General features: G+C 48.6%; 2 protein-coding genes across 8 annotated transcripts in view; one reads left to right on the top strand and one right to left on the bottom strand.

Annotated features, from left to right (window-relative positions):
• Positions 1 to 6,931, bottom strand: part of Toll-6 (Toll-like receptor 6) — a 32,178-nt gene extending 25,247 nt beyond the window's left edge. For both annotated transcript variants that reach the window (XM_018021062.2, XM_018021063.2), the window contains exon 1: positions 2,364 to 6,931. In XM_018021062.2, coding sequence (XP_017876551.1) covers positions 2,380 to 6,048 — 3,669 coding nt within the window. In that variant the 5' untranslated portion in view covers positions 6,049 to 6,931 and the 3' untranslated portion in view covers positions 2,364 to 2,379. The remainder of the gene's footprint in view (positions 1 to 2,363) is intronic.
• Positions 6,932 to 7,031: 100 nt separating this feature from the next.
• The window catches only part of LOC108622924 (zinc finger C4H2 domain-containing protein), a 161,500-nt gene continuing 142,941 nt past the window's right edge, over positions 7,032 to 25,590 (top strand). For all 6 annotated transcript variants that reach the window (XM_018021066.2, XM_026811859.1, XM_026811858.1 and 3 more), the window contains exons 1-2: positions 7,032 to 7,112; positions 7,175 to 7,411. The gene's annotated coding sequence lies outside the window, so the exon portion shown is untranslated. The remainder of the gene's footprint in view (positions 7,113 to 7,174; positions 7,412 to 25,590) is intronic.

Below are 25,590 nucleotides of genomic sequence, written 5' to 3'. Positions count from 1 at the left end.
AAGCGAAACGAATGAACGAACGAACCACCGGTACAAATCCTCTTTTAATTTCTAGCGTCCCTTAGGGCAAAGGAAAATGCGAGGTTTGCGGTGATCCCATTTGTCTTCCAGTTTTCGGTCCACCCGTTGTCAGGTACAAATGTAAAGGGCGACGAACACGTGAGCGTAGATCTCTACCTGTTTCGACGAGATGGTTGCCTCCAGATACAGTTGCCCGTTTCGTTCGCTCTTCTTTTCCCCATTCTCGGATGCATGTTCGACACAGGGATTACTCGGCAGATTTTCCTTTCCCGTGAAACTTTTCTATGCGAACGAAAATGGTTTTCCCCGGCAAGCAATTAGAAGCCAGGTTACGTATTTCGAATGCGGGATGATCCACGCACTTACGACGAAAAAAAAGAAATAGCATTTCACCAGCGAATCTCGCGACCCAAAACTTTTATTCTCTGTCCGCTACTGTCCGAGCCGGCGAGCGGCGATCGGAAAAACGCATAAATACAAAGGAATTATGGGACTAAATTACGCAGTACATTTGAGAGAGTGCACGCGCGGCACGAAGTAGCTTCCGACTGGCCAATCGATGGAAACCCGTTTTTTTTTTTTCAACTCGCGTACATCATAGTCGAAATCGAAACTGACAACAAAAACCTCGTACCGCTACGCGTATGGCGTGCAATAAATCACGGTAAAGAGAGCCCGCGATCCTTTTTTCTCCCCTAACTGTAACCTGACGAAACCCTAGCTTCTCCGTTACCGTCTGTCTTTTCAGCCTGCTCATCCTACAAACTGTCGTTCCTAGCCTATTTACGAAGAGATTCGGAGGCTGGAACCTCGTCTCTTCTTACAAATATTCGGAACACGAAAATAGAGACTACGTGTCGTCGTATGAAAATCTTTAGGAAAACCCTGCGTGCATTGTTCGCTAGTTTGACACGATAATGCGATCAAGTCTGTATCTCCTAAGGGAACGACATTTTTCCTACGTATCAAAAACGAGATACGGTAATGGAGAGTGGTCCCACTCGCCCATCGTTCGGTCATATACAGACACATTTCCTGCGTAATCCTGTAAGCCGTAAGCTATAAGACGACTGGATTGGGGTCGATCTCATAAAGAAAAGCTAGCCGACCGCGTATCGATGCGGCTTATCAACAGAAATCACCCGCTAATGGAAGCGTCCGCAACAGAGGCGCGAATGCGCTGGATAAAAAAGGGTCCACCCTACGGATATCACCCTCGCACGGTCACTGACCAACCAACTGGACGCGAACAGCTGAGAATGAAGCGTGTCACGAAAAGTTAACGTGAGCTCGCCTGTGGATGCGAACGACCACCTGACACGAATAAAAGGGACGGAGGGTGCGAGACCATTGTCGCCGAACAATTTCAGGGAAACCGACTGGTCAATTGACTTTTCCTATCGACGCGGCAGAATGTAACTGTGATTCACTCGCAGTCTCGGCTGCGGGGAGTTACTTTTCCTCGATAAAAAGTGTACAACGCAAGATATCGCAAATGTTTCGAGGCATGTCAAAATAAATTGTGTTAGACGTTCATTGTAAAGTAGAGCTCGAGGGTATACGACAGCCAGTGAAAGGTAATGTCTGCGCGCGGAACGAGCAGTTGATGTAATTTTGACTATGTTCCTTTGCACCTTTACACGTTGGCAGGAAGTCCACCCGATAAAGGCGACTTAATTGGCGAGCAAGTGAGAATTGTTGCGGACAGCGAGCACACCGGGTGGGGGTGCGACATCGATCAATAGAGTTTTCTAATTGAACCCGACGACAACTGGCCGACGATTCGACGACAAATTTCACGCGGTAATACTGGTCCGTATATACTTTTCGAGACCGGTCCATATGTTCCCGCAAAACCCGCCCGTGGAAGATGACCCCATTCACGGCTCGATCACAATGCCGCTTAAATGTGCCAACGCGGCGTTAAATCGGGCCATAGGTCGGAACTCGCATTGAATGGCACGGTTGCCGGGCTCGTTAGTTTATCATTTGGAACCGATATATAATTTCAGAGCATCGTTCGAAAAGATCGAGCTGTTCGAATGGATTTCAGGTTTTACGATTACGGCTCCGGCCGTTTAAGCTCCGACTATGAATCCCAATCTGTCCTTGGAGCTAACGAGTCGTCGAACGATCCGCGATAGTATTTATTTGAAAATTTAAAGCGAAAAAGTAAAAAAGTGAATTAGAGTCCAGTTCGTGTTAATCCCATCGATTCTCTCGTTTGACTCGCTTTAATCTTTACTGTGTGAAACTCTATCGCGAGCGAGCACGGAGATGAAAGAGCGAGAAGGTGGTTTGATGGTAAAGCGTGCGGAGATTAAATAACTATTGGATCTTACCTAAATAACGGCGGTTCTACGTCCATTGATACTGGGCCGGGGGCGGTGGCGGTGGCGGTAACGGCAGAGGTCTCTCCAAAACAGGAACAGGGGACACGTCTGGCATGGCGAACCTTAGCTTCTGCCAAAACAACTTGTCCCCCCAGACCAGCACGGTGTGCGACGAGATTCTCTTTTTGAGATCGGCATCGAGATCACGCGGACACACGCCGCCTACCAGCAGTAGGATCACCGAACGGCCCTTGCCTTTCAGAGCGTCCCTGAGAGCCGCTTTAAACTCGAACCTGGCCCATTCGCCGTGCAGAAAGTTTTTCGACAATACCAGGATTGTACGCCTGGAGGAGTCGGCCGCCTCCGCGACCGCGTCAGTCACGTTGCTGCCAGCGCCCAGATCGCGATAGTGCAAACACAAACGGTACGAAGTTTCCAGACCGGGAACCAGGATCGTTGAGACGAACGCCTCGTCCACGGCGGAGTAGGAGATGTACGCGTCGAAGGGCTTCTCCTGGTCTTCGAACGCCGCCGTCTTGTAACATGCTCTCAGGCCGCATCTGCTCGCGGCCCACGTTCTCAGCGTGCGTCGATGCCTGAACGCGCCGCAGACGAGGGCGACCATCGCGAAAACGAGCACGGCCGTGGCCAGCAGTAGTGGTAGATAAGCCTCGAGCGGTCGAGTCTCGATTACTGAGGTGGTGCTCGTTAGCGCCGCGCAATTGCTGACCGATCCGTTCGTTGAAAGAGCTATGGGCATGCCGAGGGAACAGGTGACGCTCCTCCAGTCGCTGATCTTCGCTGTGTTCCGGGACATCCACTCGCGCACGCGGTCCAGGTAGGAGCACTCGCAGCTCCACGGGTTGCTCGACAGCCCGATGTCGACCAGGTACGGGTTCTGACCTAGCTGCCAAACGGCGAAAGTGCCCAGTCGATTGTTCTCCAGTCTCAACACCTCCAGCTGACGCAGCGGGAGGAACGTACCGTTATCTATGTACGTGAGCAGATTATTCTGCAGGTAGAGTTCCTTTAAGTTCTCCAACGGCATCAGTTCGACACCGTTTAGCACGCTTATCTTGTTGTTCTCCAGATGAAGAACCAGCAGCCGTTTGAGACCGCTAAATGTGTGATTGCGCACAGCGCTGATGTTGCTATCGTTCGCGTACAGTATCTGTAGATTCTTTCGACCGATGAACGAATGAGAATTCAATTCACCGAAATTGTTTCCATCGAGGTAGACCTCGGTGGCGTCCATGGGCAATCGGCCGGGGAGGGTTTTGTAGCCGGAGTTGGAACAATCCACCACGTTCGCCGACCAGGATTGATCGTGATAGCAAGTACAGTTGGCCGGGCAGGTCATCTCGCAATCGCAGGCGTCGAAGTCGCAGCAATGACAGAGCGCGAAGCAGTGCGCCTTGTATGTGCACAGGAATTGCGACGGTTTCGCCTCGAGCAACGGAATAAGAGATTTGTGCCGATCATACGGAAGCTTGCAGTAAACCGACTTGAGGTCCATCACCCTCGGGTGTTGTCTGAGCGAGAGCGTGTTGATCCTTTGCAGCCACTCGGTGGTGCAGTCGCATATGAACGGGTTCCCACCGATGTAGAATTCCGGCAATTGTCGGTAAGCCGGCACCTGCGTCAACTGGAACGCGGACAAGTTCATCCGAACGATCTGGTTCGCGTACAGATCGACCCTGGTGAGATTCTTCTTGTCGAAGAAGGTCTGCGGCTCGACCGTTTGAATCAGATTGTCGTTCACGAACAGAATCTCGATGGAATCCGGTATCGACCTCGAGTGTATCCTCGTTAGCCGGTTGAACGACACGTCGAGCGTCTGTAATCTCATGCCCTGTGGCGCGACACCGAGGTCCATAATAAGATTTTTATGCAGATCCATCCACTGCAATTTCTCCGGCAGGTAACCGTAATCGAACTTGACGATCATGTTGTCGGACATGTTCAGCCAGAGGAGACCGGGCGCGCTAGCGAACATACTCGACATGTCTTGCAACAGATTCGAGTCCATACGAATCGCCTGCAACTCCGGGTTCGCGGAGAACACGTTGTCCTCCACCACCTCGATTCGATTTCTGGCCAAGTTCAGGATCTGTAGCGCGGGCAATTCGGCGAAGTCTTCCGCCGTCACGTTCGTGATCTCGTTACCGATCATTCGTAATCCGTAGAGGTTGGGCATTCCCCGGAAACCGGGCCTGTTCAGGCTCCTGATCTGATTCTCGCCGAGGTCCAGCGTACGGAGCATTCTCATATCCTTCAACGCGACTGGTATGCTGTCCAGGCTATTTCCGGACAAGCTCAGATCCTGCATACTGGAACAATTCCGGAAGGCGTCCGGATGGATACCCTCTAGTTGATTCGAATCGAGCGAGAGTAGAGACAGCGCGAACAGACCGTTCAGGGAGTAGGCGTCCAAGTAAGTCAATCGATTGTACGCCAGATCCAGTGTGTGGAGATTGCTCATCGGTGCGAACGTATCCGCCGGAATCGTCTCGATCTCGTTGTATTGCAAATTCAATATCTGCAAGGTATAGAGGTCTTTGAAGAGGGCCGGGTCCAGCTTGGTGATCCTGTTGTGGGACAAATTCAAGAGAACCAGTCGAATCAGTCTGGAGAATGTGGCGGAATTCAACCACGAGCTTGTCAACACGTTCCTCGACAAATCCAAGGCGACCAGCTGATCCATCCCCGCGACTAGGCCCGGTGACAGCACGCTGATGGAATTGTTCTGTAGCCGCAGTTCCTTCAACGATTTAGCCGCGTCTCGGAACATCTCCGTCGGCAACGCGACGATTCGATTCCCGGAAAGGTCGAACGTCTCAAGGGATCTGAGCCCGTGGAGCGCCTCGTCCGCCACCATGGAGATCGCGTTGTTCGACAAGTTGAGCACGCGGAGCCTCTTCAGCGATGTGAATCCGTAGGCGGGCAACACCGAAATCTGATTGTTCGATACGTCCAACGACTGAACGTCGAGAGAACACGGGAACGGCGACGGAGTCGATTCCTGCAGACGTCTCGGATGTTTCTCCGCGATGTCCCTGAATCCCAGCTCGGCGATGTCCTTCAGCATGTTCCAGGACACGTTCAACGTCAGCAGATTCGACAACGGACAGAACAAATGTTCCGGTATCTGCCAGATGTTGTTCCAAGATAAATCGATCTTCTCGATCTGCGGTACAGAGTCGAACGCGCCGCTCTCCAACTCCAAACTGTACTTGCTCTTACGCCCGTTCAAGGTTCTGACCGTCAGATTGCGGAGATCCCGCAGACCGTTCAGAACTTTCGCCGGCCAGTGCACCAGCTTGCACCCGGTCAGTCTCAACGATCGTAATCTCCATAGTTGCGCGAACCCGTCCACGTTCGGGACGCTGCCACCGCCGTTCTCGAACAATGATTCCTCCGTATCCTCACATAGTACGTTCATCGAGGTCACGTACTCGCTGGTCGCCTGCGAGAAGTTCGCCCTGAGAGAATCGTTCCCGGCGTAGGCGAGTCGTCGGTGAATGCAAGTGACCGCGCCATCCTGTCTGGAGTCCCACGAGCAGTGTTCCGGCAAATCGAGCCTCGGCGGCAATTCACTGGTCACCGCGAGCACGTGGTATACCGGGACTAAGAGATAGCAACAGTATACCAATAACGCCAGCGACAACACCGAGAGCTCTTCCGGTTTTCGCATCTTTACCGAACCGCTCGTCGTTGCCTTCTCTTATTTTCGTTCCCTCGTTGTCTCCTGCCGGTCATCACACGCCGCCTCGGCCCCGCTGTTAGTGCACGTTGTCGTTGCTCGTTTCCGCCCCCCAATATTTATTCCGAGACACTGGCATGTGTGCCTTCACCGGCAATCGATATCGAACTCGCGATTCGGCTACTGACTCGAACGCCCCGGATCATGACGATCCCGTTTACAGGAAAATATTACGCGATGCTCTACAGCAGTCGCCTATCCGCGCGAACGGCTCGTTTAATCGACTCGACGATATGCGAGGGTGTTACCGCGCGCGCGTTTCACTGATGACACGAGTGCTTCCAAGTAGCTTACACTTAAAAAGAATCACACTTCACTTGGCGCGGCGAATCGTTCAATCCAACGCGCGGGAGTACCCATCGTACTTAACCAAGTTGTAAGCGCCGCACGTTTCGAGACACTTGACCGGTTCGGAAGAATCCTCGACGACTGACGCGTACTCGCGATGATTAATTATACACCCGCTAAGGTGCCTGTTAATTTCAGTTCCCGGTGAATCTCGTTTTCTACTCTCGATAAGGCGTACCCTGTATCAAAATGATAATTGTTCCCGGAGCGGACACGTCGCCGAGAAACCGACTCCTTTCCTTCCGATGCTCATGCTTACGAATTTCTAATTTCGCGCACTCTGCTCTAAAATATACCGTGACGTTTCTAAGTGTTCCATCATCGAGTCACAGTTTATAATTAACGATCGCGTTCACGAGATCATGATTTCTTTACGAGCGAAAAAGAGTTAACTCAGAAGTACAAACTCCCCTCGACGTAAAATCACCACTATCGCAACACTCGGTACGGCGACCACCGCGCGACTGATGTTGAGATCACCTCCGCGTCTAACTCGACGCAGCGTCCGAGCGACTCGTTCGTTCCCCCACCACCTGGCGGCAGCACTCATACACGGGAGAGCCGGCATTCAGGGAGCACGCGCTTCTCTACTCCCCATAGTGAGAGGAAGACGCCACGACATGTTTCCTGCGTTCTCTTCACCGGTGGTACGTTTTTCTTTTTCTCGCTTGTGCGCATTTCTCTTTAACCAACGCTCGATCCCTTACAGAGAACACGACAACTGCGTGTAGAAAAGGACGAACTCGTGTGCACACGCAGCGTCTTTATCTTACTCGTCGAAGCGAAAGTGTCCAGCCCGTCGAACCCACGCGCGACTCGTGTTTCTCTCTCGCTCCTCGCCTGTTCTGGGCCTTCATCGAGACACCTTACACTTCCACGTCCACGGTCCACGGCGACGAAATATTATCCCGAACTGGACGACCACCCTGAGCTATCAACCGAATACGTAAGTAGAACAATACTTGTACAAAATGGCTGCCTTTTTACGTTTTATTTTGTGACAATGTCACCGTATTTATCAATGTCAATGTGTTCGCCTCGTTAAAAGTGCAATACATACTATCCGTTGCTGTGTTTGCCAGTGACACCCATTTACATAGATTAGCTATTACTACAGAATATTCAATTGTTCTTTACATTCTATACGTCTAGAGTGATTGGCGATAGCGATGAACTTTTGAATTCAACCTCTGAAATGATTCGAAACTTTTCAAGCCAGTGAAGATTCGAATCGCTTCCAACATGATTTAATATCTAAAACTTCTTGAAGTCTTGACTGTTGAGTATGTTGATCGGTTTTTGGTCTTAAAAGCTTTGATCTGTCCCAAGTCTTGCATGTCTTGAAAACGTTGGTACATGATAACACTTGAAAACTCAGGGGGAATATTTATCAGAACTTACAATGCTTTCAAGATTCGATACGAATCAAGACTTTGAAGGTATCGAAACATGTTCAAAACGATTAGAATTTTTTGTTTTACCGTGTACAATATTCGAAATTTGCAACGGTACGAGATGGTTTATTATTATAGTCCGCCCTTGTATAGGAAGGTGTACTATTATATTTTGCATTTAGTGTGAACGTTTGCCTGTTTACGAAATTATTTGTAGTGTTATTATTAAATCGATTCGTCTGGGACGTATTGCGAGGAGGTAAAGAAAGGGATTCGGATCGTAGCTTGCAGTTTGCAAGAAGCTGGCCCGAACTGCAAACCGGTCTCTCGTCTCTCTTCGTTTCTCTATCGCATATCGATCTACGGTTACACGATATTCAGAGCACTACTCCTCGGCCGAGGACTGATCGTAAAAAGGTTTCGATCAATTTTTAAGTGGCCGCTCGTTCGACACGGTTTTCTGTTTCTTTCTACGCGGTTGGCCGGCTCGAAACCGGCAAAGAAAAGAAGGATAGGGAGGGTCGTCGGACACGGACACGAGCGTATACGTATTCATAATTTATAGGCGATCCTCGCGGGCTATCGAGATGTTCGATTTGTGTGTTACACGACGAACTGACTCCGCAGGATCGAGTTCTCGATACGCTCCGCTCTGAATAGGCCTCGCTGATTCATTCTTGTCCACCCATCGGAGAGACTTTCGACTTGATCGATGATGATCCAGGATGATTTGTATTACGTTCCTCCTGTCGCGGTGAATTGAATTTCGGGGAATCCGCTCGCGATCCACGACTCGTTTTATGCGATAAGCGGCCACGAAAGGAGCGAAGATTAGGCTGCGTTGCGTTCTCGCGTTCTGATTAGAGATCTCAAACGGGGATCATTGAAACTCCTACGCGAACTTACAGATTCGTCTATTCGAGACGAGAGAGTTCCTTGGGAGTGATCGATCACCATCTTAATTGATGCATAGCGAACCGAAAAATATGTTGGACGGTATCGTGTGCTGCGTGGAATTGTAGTTCTTAAATATGCGTCGAGCAGTCCCCGACTTCGACTCGGTCCCAGGACACTTGCATATTATTTTATGATAATTAACGAAGATCCATCGGATGAACGGTTAATCCAGCTGATATCTATTACGCAACAGACATAATAAGACCGATACGAATCAGCGAAAATTGAACGGATATCGTGAGACGATCTCTCGAAACGCAATTAATACTTCTTACAATTAGTTAGCCGAGGGCGACGGGAAGATCACGCCCAATGAACAGTCGTAATTAAAACCGTTAGGAGCCTCGGATAGGGTCGTTATAACCGAGATGGGAGAAGTACGCGGGAGGTCGAAGAAAGTTTCCTTTCGGATGGGAAACAGCCAGGGTAAAGTCAACTGTGGGAAGCCATAAACTCAGACGTTTGCTAGAAACAGGTCTCCGTCGATGCTCGTCGTTTGAACGGACAGGTGTTCTACGGAAGGAAGAAAGGGCACCGAAAACACTTGTTCGGACTAGATAGCGTGCGCGCCTTCGTCTGTTTACCTTACGCTTATCTTATTTACGTCCCGTGTTCGCATTTACCCTTCTTTGAATTTACTTACAACGAATCGTCGTTCGTGAAGAAATCGAGACCGTACCTACATATACACGCTGGTTGTTCGCGGCAAACTTGCCCCCTTTCCGATTTCGAAAATCAATTAGCGGTAGATTCAGTATCCATTTAAAAGAGGGTGAGTCGCGTGAGTAGCGCGCAACCTTCTGGGCGGAGCGGCTATCGGAGTGGATCGGATCGGCCGGGAATGACGGCGAAAAAGAAGTTTTAATTAAGGCTAGAATAAGAGTTTAATCGAGCAAAAGGGATTAATTGCCTAGGGGTTAAACGAGCGAGGCGAGGCGAGGCGAGGGTCAAAGAGCTGCCACGCCGCCGTTGCAGCTACTCCTCGATGATTCCTCGTGGCTTTCTCGAGTGGCTCGTGGCTCCGTGGACAAGAGAGAGGAGGCCGCCCCATAAATACTCGCGTCGAATGCTTCTCTGAAAGCCCTTTTTCGTTCGCAAACAAAACCGGCCGCCTCGATACTCGTGTCAATGGGAGACGATGTTATTAAAAGCTACGAGCTTTTCTGGTAACGTCACATAGTTACCGTCGCTCGTTGAATTCTCGAGCACTTCGCCAACAAGACTCTTCGTCCCGTGTATCGATTCTCCTGACACATCGCTCACGGGGTGGCTCGATTAGTTTCGTTATTCCAATCGCCTCGAAAACCTCGTACGTATCGATCCTCAATTTAATATTTCACTTCGCTTATGCAGCGATTTAATACGGGAGTAAAAAGCTTCTTCTTTTGCGACTCTTTTTAGAGTTCCTCGAGATGGTTAGAATTTAAATCTTCACCCGGTATGCTACAACGAATGTATTTAACTCCATGATTCTGCAATCTTTTAGCGATTCTCGCAGAATCATTGGCGATCGTAAGAAAGTTCGAAGCACCCTCGAAGCGGCGCTCCTTCGCTTGTGTCTCGGCGAAACGATTTTAAACGATGCGTTAAATCGTATAATTAGCAGTACCCGTTTTTCGAATAGCAATCGCAATTTTCCATGAGTATTAAATTTCGAAACTACGTATCTATTAACGTTTCCAATTATGTACTAATTGACCTCGCTATTGAAACTGACCGAACCATGATATTAGGTACACATAATCGCGATAATTACGCGCGTTCATTAGTTCTGTGATGGGCTACTATGCAAATGACAAATATTGGCAATTTCGTAGTTCGCGGCAAGCTGCCTGTTTATACAAAAAACGTGTACAAATACAATTCGGCGACCTTCGCCTCGTGTTCGTTAAAATAACGAATACCTAGTATAAATATCTCTACGTGGGACGCGTTCTATCGGCCGGACCGGATGGTATACGGTCTTTTTTTTAAAAAAAAAAGACGGGTGCAGGAATGTCCGAAAAACATTTGCGAGAACATATCGACGCGAGGCGTCGCGAGTCCCGACGCTCTTCGAATCGCTTTTAGCGGGCCGTATAGCGACGTCGATCTATGACGTTCAGAAATATTTGCCGTTGGAACGTTGTCACTGTGCTCGCCGCTATAATGCGTCGACGGACAACGGCGCGTGCTTTACGACGATTTGATTTACATTGGATTTTTCCGGGCTGCCAACGGTATTTCAACCGTGGCGTATACGTACTATCGAAAATCCGGGAACGCGCACCTTCCTCCTTGTCAAACAAGTTTGTCACCGACACGAACGGAAGAGTGTATAAAATAAACATCCCGCCGACACCGCGAACACCTGGTGCGGTCTTCCATCTTTTCTCGCGCGAAACACAGAAAATATAACCCAGTTCTGGGACAGTGGAGTCTCCTGTTTGTCGCGCTCCAGGGTGCAGAGAATCGTATCTTATCGTTAGTATTTGTCAATTATTTTTCTTTATCGTATCCAACAAGCGTGGCAAACGATTGACGAAAGTAAAGAGAAGACGAGAAAGTAACCAACCATGCGAAAATAATTGGCAATCTGTTCGCGCGACTGCCTCGCAATATTGGAACATTTTGTATTTAGAATTTATCAAAACCATAAAGGCATGTGAATAGACCGAGCGTCTAAATTGAGAGACTTGAGACCAGGCGATTGAGAGAATAAAAATGAATGAGAGAGTTTATTTATTTTTTCTATCGGTATATCAAAGTGAGTCAGAAACTCTTCCAATGCAGCTGCTTCCTTTAACTTTTTCGGGATTAACAAAAATACATTGTACGGTCGCCCGGTGTATTTTCTTATGTTTATGATTGAAATATCAGAGCCGGGGGATGAGGGCAGGAGAGAGGAAGTCCCGTAAAACATTCGAAACGCGATTTCGGCTCAGTTCCGTCTAGACTGCGGACGGATGAAACGGTCGTGTGTACGCAGCGCGTGTATTTCTTTCGAGTTTACACAGGCGGGAGCCGCACGCGTGGGAGGATTAATGGTTATCATACCCCGGCTACATGCCGTCGCAATTGTTTTTATGTAGAGGAGTGGCGGGAGAAGAAGAGACGCGGTAGTAAAATTTTACAGCGAGCAGCGTCGTGTACCGTAAGTACGCGAGAGATGCACGAGCGAAAAAGTTTTTCGAGAATAAAAGAAGCTTCTGCCGCGTTGCGTTGCTTGCTGGTTGCCGCCGCAGAAGGCGCAGCACGCTTTGAAATAACCGCGTTTCAACGGCATTTTCCGCGGTACACGGGCGAAACGAACCATAATACCGGATCCCGCAAATGAGACAACCGCTTACCCGCGAGAACCTATTCCCGTTTAAGAAGATTGACGCGTGAATTCGGAACATCGATCGATTCTCGATCTCCTTCAGCTCTATCGCTTAAACTTCCATCGAATTCAATCAAATTTCGAGCCACTTCGCCACAATTTAGTCTAGCTCCGCGCGTAGGTAATTTCATTTTCCTTCGTAATGGCAAGTACCTAACTAAAACTAATCGAGAACATTTTCCGAATCGATTCTTATCGCGATTTCGCACAAAAACGTTATGTTTCAACGCAGCGCATAAAGGCTTCGGCCTCTCGTTAAAATTGGCTCGCAGCAAGGAAGAACAAAACCTGCGAATCGATTCGCGCGTGCGATTTTTTATTCCTCGTGCTCGAATCCAATTGATGCAAGTCAGATCGAAGGAACGAGACCCTTTTTTACCGGTCGTTCTCGGCGGCCCGATCCGTTCGATTCAAATCGATTTCTCGCACTGATCGAATCTATTCGTGTTTCTTCGTCTTCCTTCTTTTAATTGAAACGAAAGTTATTCGCTGCTCCCAGAATATTTATTCCCGGCGATGTACGAGGGAACGAAAGAAATCATCGAACGACGTTTCGGGACTGAACGAAAGCCCCTGTTTTTTACGTGTCCATTCTAGATTGTTAATTTGTCGCGTACACGCGTCGAATGCAACTGCATGTGGAAGTTCTATGATCTGATCTGATTTCAATGCGACCGGACCCTCCTCTTTCAACCAGTGGACCGGCGCAGCGCAACCTGAACGACACGTTTAACCGGAAACTTGATATCGGTGGACATTCAACGCTGCGAGCTCTTTCAATTGATCGTACCCCGGCAGCACACGACAATGAGGATCAACAACGTCGAAGAACGTGGAGTACCTACTACCCACCGTGGTTCAACGATGCGGTAGTAAGCGCTCTGCTGCCTTGAACAAACGAAACGGAGCTCGGCAAAGTCTTTTGTCCCGTATTGGGTTAGGGATTCGATAGATAGAAACTTTCCTGAAAGAGTCCTTTCGATACAGCTCGCAATTATCTATAGTAGACTGATCTACTCCGAGGATATTACTTAAATTGAGTCCGCGGAGATATGAATCGTCATACAATATAGTGTTCAGATATATATCCGGGCATTTGAAAGATGAACTGCATACTGTATGGTTTAGTTCGTACATGTGTTGTTTGAGAATTTCGTGTTAAGAAATGGTGACAAGTTGCGTTCTCTTCAAAAGGTTGGTAACCACTCGGAGCTATGTAATGCCGCGTGGAAACCACTTAAGACGGTTTCTGTATACGTAGCCCGTAGCTATTCCAAACAATCTTACATTCTACCGTGACACTTGTCTCCAGTCTCTACGAATTTGTATCTACAACACGTCGCGCAAACGGTAGCTTGTGTTTCGTGAACCTTAAATAAATTATCAGCCTCGGGGCAGGCATACACGTTCCGCCCGCGAATGATTGAGAAGAGGACAAAAGATGCTGCCGGATTATTAATAATTTCATTCTTCGCGATTCGAGCTTAGAATATGGATACTTGAACGATATTATATTGTACAACCATCGGTGATCTCGTTAATGGTATCGTCGACGCGTTTAACGGTGGAAAATCAAGGTGCCCGGTCGCGTATGGCAAACAATTTTTTCCCTCATCGTCGATCAACGGGGATCGAAACAGCGCTTCGGTCAGGAAACGTTGAATCACTTTGAATATTCAGAGCGCGTTTCGGCATACGCGTGACCCGTAATTCCGCGTACCCACCGGCTCACGGTTAAGTCGACCGATAACCCTTCGTTATCATTTACTCGAACAGATTTTCCGCGTCAATCTTTTCCGTCATCCGTGACTGTCTCTAAATATCATTCCCCTGAAATTGTCGTATTTGTTTATCGTAGTTTGGAGGATCGCGTGAGTAAACATTTAAACGGATCGAAACAAAAAGAGCGAGACGGGGGACGCGATGAAAAATAGTTTACGATTCCGAGGCACGTACGCCGGAGATACATCTCGAATACGTTGGCGAACGAGACGACGCCGCCGCCGCCGCCGCCAACGCCCGTAACGCGTGTAACTTTATTGGAAGGAATCGGTACGGAGGAAACGTGCAACAATTTCGACGAGTTACCCCCGGGTTGGCGAGAGAACCTGTGGTTCGTCTTTCGACGTTTTGATAAAATTCTTCGTTCTCTTCGATGACGGGCGTGTCTACGCGCGTAGGTCACTCCGACTGCACCATTACCAGCCGATCGTCCTCATAACCAACCGCTCTAAAACCTTTTCAACGACACCGTTCAACTTTATAACGACTGACATAAGAATGCCGGGAATATATGTTTCGCGTATAAACGGTGCCATAAACGCGGAGTCGATGGAACACTTTGGCCCAGCGAAACGGCCGCGTTCTAAAATTCTCCAAGATCTACGCGTCTCGTTTTAAGTCGGAACGATCGTCTAGTGAGAATGAGATTGATAAAATTCAACGGGAGTAAACAATTTTGTCTTTACGTATCTCCAGTGGTCAGGGACCTTCGGGTCTAATGAAATACGGGGGATAGGTTACGCAGCTGCTGTTATCGGAACCGGGCGATGGCCGCGTGTTGGTCGATTCTCCGCACGGAACAACGGGTCGAATAAAAACCGAAGCGACGACAACCGAAACAATCGCGGTCATCGATTCTCTTCGGCTGCAACTTCGGTTTGAAAAGAACCAGATCTCCGCCGCCGTGCTGATGCACGACATCCAGCCGGCTAATTTCGAGACAATGGCCTATCGTCAGCTTTTATTTCGACCGGTAAGTTAAAAGGACGGCGCGACGCAAAGGAGGCCCGTAGTTCTCGCGCGAGACAACCACGGGAATGAGGGTGGGAGTGGGAGATGTCTGGGAATCGAGGGAGAAAGAGGCTGGAGAACGCGCGCGGCGGTCCCCTAATCAGCGCAGCGCTACGTCGTAATTCCGAGGCGCGGATAACGCAGGACCGACTAATCTAATATCGAAGCGAAATTACGCATAAGGGATGCAAATCCACCCTTGCACCCTTCGCCGCACGGTTACAGTCTCATTCCTCGTCCGTCGGGCGTCCTAATAAACTCCTTTCATTAGAGCCACCCTCTCCTGTCCTATTGTGGCAGCGGTGACGGTAGAACCCGCGCGGAGAATGAACAAACTGTGCGCACTCGTAACACACGGGCCTTGGCAACAGCTGCGGAACGAACGGCGCTCTCGCGGTTTTCTTTGCTCGTTCGTTGTCTCGTTCCCGGTTCGTTCAATCCGTTTGTCTTTCTCCTCGCGCTCCGCGTCTACGAATGCTCGACGGACGAAAATTCTCCGGTAGTCGCGGATCGGTAGACCGCAAGTAGGGCGTCGGGTCGGTGAAAAATCGCGCGGTTGGTTCCAATTGTTTTTAAACGTCGTGTCAATCCCCGAAGCGCGAACGCGGATGCAAATGCACCCTGTGCACCGTGCAAAGGGAAAGAAGGAGGCCACACCGATGCGTGACACACGGAACGGCGGCCTCTATCCTACGGAGTCGTTGTGCCGGTGCGCGGTTACATAAGGACGTATTGTCGCGCAGTTACGTACGAACAGAGAGCTATTTCATCCGCTCGGCGACGGTTGGGAAACGAGCGACGAGTGCTAACTACTCGCTTCGCGCTGCAAACAAATATCAAATAAATGGGACAGAGCTACGCGAAACCTCGGCGTTTTAATTACTGGTATTTAACCGCGGTGCCGCGTCGCGCCGCGCTGGCTCTCTGCTATTTTGTAACGTTCTTTGCCGGGATTTTCAGAACACGTTTCGGTAGTAACGAGTTGAACCAACGCGTCGCGACTCGTCAACCCGTTTAAACGTTCGACTCCGTCGAGGCAGCAATTTGCCGGAAGAAGCCGGGGCGCTGCGGAAACCAACCGATTTTCGAAACGGACATTCTCATTTCGTCCGCTTAATAAGAACGCGCCGCGCGGTGTACCGCATTCAGATTTCAACCGCCGTCGCGTCTGTTTTTCACGGATTTACTAATCTGAAAAAAACCTAAATTGAATCTGCCAAGATAGAAAGCGTGGAAAGAGTTCCATTAACGACGAGTGGTGGAGCCTGTTCAACCGGGAATATATACTCGTTATGCAAACCCTGCTGGAATTGGGTCGAGAGAATGGATTCGTGGAATTCGCACTTTGTCAAACTACACGGGTTTGTATTTAGCTAAATGTCGAGATAACTCGTTGCGATACCGTAAATCGGTTTAGATCGTATTTAAAAAACGATTTGAAACCGGTGACTCCCATCGTAGTGGAGAATCATGCATAAATTAACAATTTCTTAAGATCAGGCGCGGGGCTCCGATAAACGAGATATCGATCGGACCTTTAGTTCGGTGAATATATCAAGAAGGGTGGGAAAGGGGTGAAAGTGAGTAAAGGAAGGTGTGAACGTCCTTAAATGGAAAAGCGCTCAAACGCAAACGATCGAAGTCAATTTTTAAAACGCCCCTAGTTGCGTCTTGTCCCTGTAAGGTAGACGGCCCGAGAACGAAGTTCAAGGAGTGAAATATTCAAAGGGTGAAAGCTGTACATCCGACGTCAGTTTAAGATACGGTTAGAGTGAACCGATACGGATATTATTAACAAGCTATATTACAAGTGTCACGGACATTAACGATCGCTATCCAGCTCGTTACCGGATAGAAATTAATTATTTCGATGTAATGAAGTGTCAGAGGAGAGGACACGTTTTTCGGAGTTATTCGACGGAAGATATTTCCGTCTTGGCGAAGGGACGAGGTGAACGGAAGGGTAGATTTCGATGTACGTCGGGAGTGACAGTAATTTCTAATTATTATTTACGGGAGCCGTCTGATTCGCGATTCGAAGCCCGAACAAGTTCGATCGTTACATCGATTCGAATTACATCGGCACGTTACCGTATTTCTTTCTCAAAACGAATACCGCCGTCTTCGCGGTGGTTCCTGTTTCGCGGGCGAACCGAAAAATCGACCACGTAGGTCGTTCCGTGAAACGTAGGAAGCTACTTATCCCAACAACACTTCGGGAGGGTGTATTATTCGGACGCATAATGATATGGCACTTAGGCGCGTACGAGCCAGCAGCTTGAGGGCCGCGTTCCAACGCGTTTTCAATGACCGCGAGACCCGGCTCGATGGAAACGGGAGTCGTCGCGTCGTGCTGGTTTTTACCCCACGGCCTACGGCCTTCTACCTACCCCTTTTGTCCTTTAACATCTTTCCGAGCGGCGACATGTCAAACGGTCCGTCCCCGTTGGTTGTCCTGGGAACATAAACAAAGAACCGACGACGGTGCTGTAAAAGCGTGTACGTATACGCGTATAATGTCCCGCCTGACCCTTTGCTTCTGTTCGTACCTCCACCGTCTTCTCGATTCTCGATTCCCGACCCCCTCTGGCACTTTCGGTCCAGCCCGTTCCTTCGCTCCTCGATCTACCTCCTATTCCTCTTCATTTTTTCCCTTCACCCTTTGTCACCCCCTCGCGCTCTCGTCTCGCTCGACCCTCGCGCGCTTCCTCCGCTCCTTCTTCAGCCACGATCCATCTTATTTCGATCCGTGCTCGCTCTCTCGCTCCGAGCAGCCGAGGTTCTTTGCATTGTCGGAACGAGGGCCTCCGCGAGATCTTAATTCCTCTTTGCCGGCTCCATTCCCGAAGTTCTCGAGCGTGAAATCGGCACCGCTGCTACCACCCCGCGCTTCACCCTTCCGCCCCTCGACGGCCACCCCGCGACAATTCGTAAAGAATAAGACCGTGTCCCATTATCGGATCAAGATATTATCATAATTGCCCGGAGCCCTCGTCGACGACCACTGCGCGTTACTGGCTGGCTCGTTCGCTCGCTCGCTCTCTTTAGCCGAGAGTGGCTGGCTGCCTTTGTAGGAATGGCTGGCTGCCCGAATGAAATTAAAATTAAAGCAAATACGAAATTAAGCCCGAATCCGAACGACGACGGTACAAAATCCAGCTATTATCTTAGGTCGGTAACCGTTTTCGCCACCAAGTCCAAAGCTGCGTTCTCCGAATTGAAAAGATTTTCCGGCATTTATGTGAAGGCAGATAAATATAAGTTTCTCATTCACCCTCGTCCGCTGCTGGAACATGCAAGAACTTTAACGTGATCTACAAGCAGAGTTTTCGAACGGCGCGACGGCGGCGCGACGTGACAACGAATATGCATGTAGTATTTCGTTCTTGCGGGCATCGGGTGATTAAAGTTTTCTAATTCGCTTAGATAAATGAATGATTCACGATCGCAGCGGGAGTTGAGATATGCGATTCGCGATTTAGTGCCGCTCGTTTTCAAAACTTTTCGTTCTCACGTACGCGTTTCCAATTCTCGAAAAACGTTTACGGACGTGAATCGTTCTTATCTCGGAGCCAAACTTCTCCTTCCCTCTTGGTTCTCTACCAATTCCGGATTGCGGCCAAATATCGAGAGGAAATATTTTCCCACCCATTCGCACGGGAGAGGAGTGTATCAAAATTTTTTTCCACCGTTCGATATATCGTAACGTGCCCGAAGAAGCGAAGCCCTTGAAAAAACGAGTCGGACGGAAACCGTCGGATAATACCCGGAACCTATACAGGATAATCCTCGAACCACCGATATTATCAGTACGTACGAGCGATAAAAACCAACAGAACGCGCGGCTCCACCCCTGCTCGCGGATGTTATAAATATCGCGGACGTCCATAATATCGTTGCCTCCGTGCGATTTCGTTTTCCCGTGGAATTAATCAACCGGATTTTCTTTTCTCGGTACGTAGATCGTTCTAAAAAAATTTCCAACGAATTGGATTACTCTGATTAAGGTAGGCGACGCAACTATAGGGGAACTGGTTAACGTGGGCGTCTTCGGATAGGATAACTTCTTTCGAAGCTGGGTTAATCCAAAATAAACAACACTGTTGCTCGTAACAAGTTTTAATTGAAGAGAGACCTACATAGTTTTTATCGAGGCAACAGGAGGTCTCCTGAACGAGCGTTACTCAAAATTAAGGACTCCCTCCATCAGAAGGCTCTCGCAGCGTCTTTATTTATTTATATTCTCATTCGTCCAAGTCTCTGAAGGTACAGAATTTTTTAAAGAACGAGGGAGTCGTGGACGTCGCAGCAAGCTGAACTGGAGGTTGTTTCAAATCTATCCCACGCAGATATCACGCACTTTTTCGGCGGGTTTCGATTATTTATGTTTCGGGGAATCGCGAGGATCTCCGGCGGTCTCTTGGGGCGAGTCCGGTAGGTAGGCGAGTAGGTGGGCATCTTTGTTTAATGAATTACCCTTCTCGACGCGGCATTAGATTAAATCTGAGGTAAGTCGGTGGGCGTGAGGGTAGCTCGGCTAAATTGATACAAACGACACGCTGCCCACCCCTTCGCCTCCTTTCTCTTCTTTTCCTCGTTTTTTCCCTTTCTCTATCCGCCTTCGTATTCCTCGAAGGAGATGGCGCGATCGAGGGACGGGGGGGAGGTGTTCGAAGTTATTTCGCCATCGTATCCCGCGCGATCAAAATGCCGAGAGGCGCGGGAATTAATCTCGGAAGTACTTCCATTCCGTCAAACGTCAGACCGACACGCCCTGATAAGTGTGTACTTACCTACGTTCCTGTAAATTGAAATTGAAGATCGGTCGGGCTATATTGGCTCCGGTTTTCGTTTTCGGAGGCGCGGCGGTTTCACGAAATAATGTCTCACGGCTCCGTTTACGAAGGGGTGGTTCACATCGTATCGAAACGATATCCCGAGTGAAAAAATAACCGGCTGTACGACTGTTCGTATCCATGCGTAGCGATCGAACTGTAGAAAAAGTTTTTCGATTAAAAAGCAGGGAATAGAACGTTCGATCACCGAGGATCGTAATGAGCGAATATTCAACGAACCATGGGAGTTCTGCCTCAGTCGTTACTTTTATTGCCCGCCGCGATTCGAATTTTATCAACGGGAACTCGAGTTTTTTTCAATCATGCTTTCTAACGTAAACTTCCGATGATTTATACCCGCGGACTTGTTTTTCGGTGCACTGCCGTGTTTGTTGGCGGCCATCGAACGTAATTCCGGCGCAAACTGCTGACATTCCTCTTCTCTTCTCACGGTTTTTTTCAACGCAGTTTCGACGATCGTAACGGAGTTGCATCGACGCGGCCCGTCGATCGCCATTTATTTATTCGCTTCGCGGCTCGTTGAGCTTTCGGTTCCGTCTCTGTTCGTCCCCTCGCGGCGGTGGCAGCCACTAAATTAATTTCAGACAGCGACGGAGACGAGGAGCGGAGCGGTGGAAGGAAGCGGGATCAACAAATTCCTTCCGACACAGTCAATGAGATGCGGCAAGTTGGCCGCGGAAGGGAGGGTCGATGGGTGGCGCGTTGGTGGAGGGTAGCGCAACGCGACGTACGGTACCTACGAGAGATTATCCTAAGAAAACTTTGCCGGGAGTTCCGTGCCCCCCCTCTCGTATCCGGGGTGTTACTGCAGTTAAACAATCTACAAAATTGAAATAATATGCAGATGTAATTTCGAGTAACTTTATATTGCGTAGCGGCGCTCCGCCGTCTTCGAAGTGTCCCACGGCGATGGAACTTTGTCACGTGCCTCGATACTTCCAGTCTGCACCGCGCGACAATCCCTCGAGATCGGTTATTTTTTCCAAAAACGTCTCACCCCACGGTTAATAGATTCCAGGATTAAAAGTCCTGTGGCAATCTCGCAACGAGAAAGAACGGAACAGGAAAAGACAGAGTTGCCATGGTGCACGCAGAACCGCGAGCGTTCGCCGCAAAAGGGAGACGGAAGATCGAGCGTCGTGCACGTGGCTCGGCTCGAAATTATATAACTCATTACCCGGGATTTCTTGCGCGGAGGAATTCCATTCTCGCGACAATTATCCTTGGCCGAGAAAATCGTGCGCTTATCCGGGCTGGGCCTCGGGCTGAGTGTTCCATCAGCCAAACGAACGCGAACAGCTGGACGCGGTATTACGAATTCTTGGCCGACGTCTACCGACCATAAGACCTGCTGTAATAACGGAGTAGTTCGCGAACTCGTCTGAGCGCTTACGTGTGTCCGGCATGGAAAATGTCCGGTATTCCGGGTTCCTCGTATACATACATAGAAGTACGTCGCGTCACCGTTTCCGAAATATCGAGGGTACTTTAGATACATCCACTCCTCGTGGCAAGAAGTAATATCGATCTAACGTCATCCATCACGCTCGCTCTATGAAACCAATGTAGACCATTTTCCCTCTGACCCCTTTTAGCAATCACTTTAGTCGTCCCATCCCGTGGCACCCTTATTCTCGACCCCAAATGCAGCGCACCCCTCCGACTGGCTCTCGATCCTCGTCCCCACCGCAAATCGTTCGTTGATACTTTCCTAGGGTGGTCTCCTCCGATGCTTTTTCGCGCCCTTAAAGTCGGCTCGCGGATCTGACGGAGTGCGAGCGAACGATAAGGCTAGCTCCGACGGGCGGTAGACGAATGCCCTGGGCGGGATTTACGCTGGGACTAATTACGGTCCTCCTCTGGTCCCGAGAACGAGAAAAGGGCGTCGAGACCTCGAAGAGAAGTTGCCCCAAGGCCGGGGAGCCAACTCGCTCCTGATTTGTTTGCGCGATGGGCGCACTAGGTCACCGGGTTTTCGCTCTAGCCTAGATTCTTGCAGAAAGTTCTGCACGGTCCGAAAGACAAATTGAGCGTGTGAGATTTTTCAAACGTGATATCCGTAATTTCGAAGAGTACGGGCAGACGTTAAGTTCAACTTGAATTTTAATCTCGCAGCGGCGACATCGTAACCGCCATTGAATGCGATTGAATTACTGTTAGCTTAGGGTAACTCGGTTTGTCCAGGCCGAGTTGCAACGGCCCGAGGACGCTCGACTTCGTCTAACTTCCGCGCTAAATGACTACTAAAGATTAATCCCTTCGGTTCGTTGCCTGTACCTGTCTCTTTACGTCGCGGCCTTTGGAAAACTCGTTATCTAATCGGTGTAAAATTTGCTTCGTTAGGAGCGTGAGATGACTTTGAACGCTCGTGGATCGTCAACGCGTGACGTTGCAAATTTTCGCTTAGTTAGCCGGATTCCCGGGGTACGGGGAGAAGGGGGATAATGGCGAGCGGCACGGAATGAAGAGCGCACCCTAAGAAATTAATTGACTTCGGTGTATCGAATAGATAGAACAGACCGCTAAGGTTTTGTCCGTGATTCAGCTCGGTCGTTGCTCGGGACTCGCGCGGACATAGTAGCATTAATAAAGCGTAATGATCGGACCCGGTGCGTTCTCCGTCTACGAGAAAATTGCGATCAGGGAACGCACCCCGGAGATTGGATAATCGGCTTTCAGGCTGCATTTTACCTTCGCCTCTTTGATTGCTAAGGCGCGCGCTGTCGTGACTCTGATAAATTCGAACGATATGAATCCCCTTCAAATTTATATGACATCTTGATTTTTCCTATCAACTTTCCGGAAGAACTCGATCGAGTCGTTCACTCATCTTGGAAATGAAAAAGTCAGCTAATTTCATAGTATCCCACCATTCGCAGTTTACTCTCTCGAGAGAGAAAGAGAGAGTGCGAGCGAGAAAACGTTCAGAACCAGTACCCTTCATTTCTCTCCCTCTCTTGCTCTCTCTCTCTCTCATTCGAGAGAGAGTTAGTATACTGCAAGGGTGCGATTTATCGCCGCGGTTATTGCTTATCGTTGGAATCATTGTAACGACCTGCCGAGCGATTTATCGTATCCAATCGGTGGCAATGTCCCGGTGCACGTAAAAGATTTTACAACCAGCGGAGTCGGCTAGTGCTTAGGATTGTAACTTCGGCGCGCCCTGCGAAAACCAAAAAACCGAATACGAACGACGACTCCGTGCAAAATATTTTTCTACGTTTGTACGTCGCTAGACCGGTGTACATATTACGTTTGCTCGAAGGGATGAAAAGGCAAAAAACCTTCGCCCGCAGTCGTTTGTACTTAATACATCGGCTTGATCGTGACAAACAAGAAGATACGAGGAAGACGGTTGGTCAGTTCCTTCCGTAAAGCAGCGAATCGATTTCCTATTATCAGACCGTTATTCCCTACGGATATATATAGTGCACAGGGGGACGGACTAGATAGATTATCCGTGACATTATCAAGCGATTGTTTTTTACGGAGCGACGCCGCGTCTGGATAGACAACACATTCTGTTTCTGATGACTCGACGCAATGTTCGAAGTCTTATGGGACGCGTAGGCGTAAACACCGCTGCCAGCTGGTGACGAAGTCCATAGAGCCGGTTTTATTGGCTCTTCTGGCTACGTTTCTGGCATAAGTGCTAGTCATACTCGCTATTTCACATGTTCCACCGTTATAAGAGATCGTTCCATTCGAAACAGAAGCTCTCGCGATGGTTACGCGCGCATACAGTATGAATACAAGTACAATATAATAGATATGGAACCACATGGCACAAGGCAAGGAAATACTTTTGTTTGCCTAACAAGTCTATTCAATGGCGTAGACTTTTTTACCGGCTAACAGCGGCAAACAAGCAGAATTGAAAAGAATAAACAAAATAAAGCTGGTAAAAAAAATATCGTTGACCCATTTTTCCAGGATAAAGAGACGAATTCATCGATGAGGTTTGCATATAGGACGCGGCGTTCATAGAAGCCGCGGTCGATAGTTTACGTATACAGGGACGCGGGACGTGTTTATCAACGCAATTCGGTTTTCTCACTAAAAGGATTGTTATTCGGCGTTTGAAAGAGCCACGCGGTGTACGCAACATGCAATGAAAATGAACATTTTCCAAATATCGATCGTGAAAATAGCGTTTCGATCGATTTCGTCGCTGATTCTAACTAAACGAAATCACGGAGTATCACGAATCGATTAAATCATTGCGTCCAGTCAACTCCCCCGTTGACAGATTTCCCAGTTTCACGGTGGGATACGAAGTAAAAATAATATCGTTTCAAATTATATATTCGCGTTTCGGTGATTGCCAATGATTAAACGTCTCTTTTTAACGTGTGTCAGATTGAAGCTTCATAGAAATTCGTTCGGTCGCGTGACGGGTCGCATTATATACGGACCTTCATTTCTTGCCGTATCGCGAACACGGGTTAATTAATTAAGATCGAATAATGAAATAGAGTGCGTAAGGCAATGCTTGCGACGCAATGATGCGTTCGCATCGGTAAAGTAACACGTTAATGAGATGAAAACGTACTATTATTTGATTCCATCACATTTTAAGGCCACGTACTTATGTTATGAAACGCGACACGGGACGTGCGCGTTATCGTTGCCTGCTTTTGTTATCCTAGCATGCGAATTTCTTTCCCACTTGTTTTACAAAAACAGTGAAAAACCAGGTATTCCAGACAGCCGAGGGGGAAAAGAAACAGAGACATCACGGACGCGACGTGGTCATTGTATAAACGTTTTCTATTTTTCTATGGTGGCTAGCGTATTACAAAATACATATTCCTCACTGTATCGGAACTCGTTCAGAGCCCGCGAGCAATAATAATAATTCGCTCGTTTATTCATTTATGACAATTAATAACATTAAAAAAAGGTGGCCGGTTTTCTAGCAGTTTTTACAAACACTACTGCTAGTTTTCGTAACGTCGCCGGCAAGTTACAATGTTAAGTCTCTTCTAAATATTTAACCTGGCCCCGGTTGTACACTCAAACAATTCTTCCTTCCGTTCTTCCTGCTCGTTCAAAGAAATCCAAGTGGAGTCGCACACCGGCTCCCCTTTGCTAGAAAATTTTCTTCCGTTTCGTCGGCGTAGACAGAAAGAAAGAAAGAAAGAAAAATGTCGTTGTCAGACGTAGATATATGTATATTATAGATACAGTATTTGGCCACAGTTTCCTTCGAAACACGCTCGAATCGTTATCGAAAGAGGCGTGATTCGAGGAGAGGTTTTAAAATAGCATCGCGGATACAAGACTTTCAAGTACAGTTTCTTTTAATCTCGTTTTACTGGGTTCGTCCTTTCTCGGAAACGGTTGGATAAGTGTAACGCCTCGGCCGATGGTTGAGAGGGATAATCCTTGCCGAATGAACGGCAGAAACTGGCTGTCCTAAACCAATTGCGTAATTTCATGGTACAACGCGAAGATTGCCTGATCTTAAAAAACCTGTGTGCCTCCGTCCTGGTTCTATCGACGAGAGAATTTTTCGCTCAATCGAAGACAGACCAAAACGTGTATCGCCACCAAAGACGTTCGTATCTGTCTTTTGGTTCAGTTACGTCCTCGAGTCGTGACATAACTCGAACTGACGTGTTTCCAGGCTAATGCGTTCAGACGCGACTGAATGTTAATCACTGTTTCACGCCTTGTACGTTCATGGTTTAGAGATTTTCTGAAATCGAATCTTCGACCAATAGACTGAATCATAGTTGGATTTTTCTCTTTTTGTCTCGCC

Source organism: Ceratina calcarata, unplaced genomic scaffold (assembly GCF_001652005.2).
Source record: "Ceratina calcarata isolate Rehan_Ccalc_2016 unplaced genomic scaffold, ASM165200v1 scaffold25, whole genome shotgun sequence".
Lineage (NCBI taxonomy): Eukaryota > Metazoa > Arthropoda > Insecta > Hymenoptera > Apidae > Ceratina > Ceratina calcarata.
This window is presented reverse-complemented; position numbering and strand designations above follow the sequence as displayed.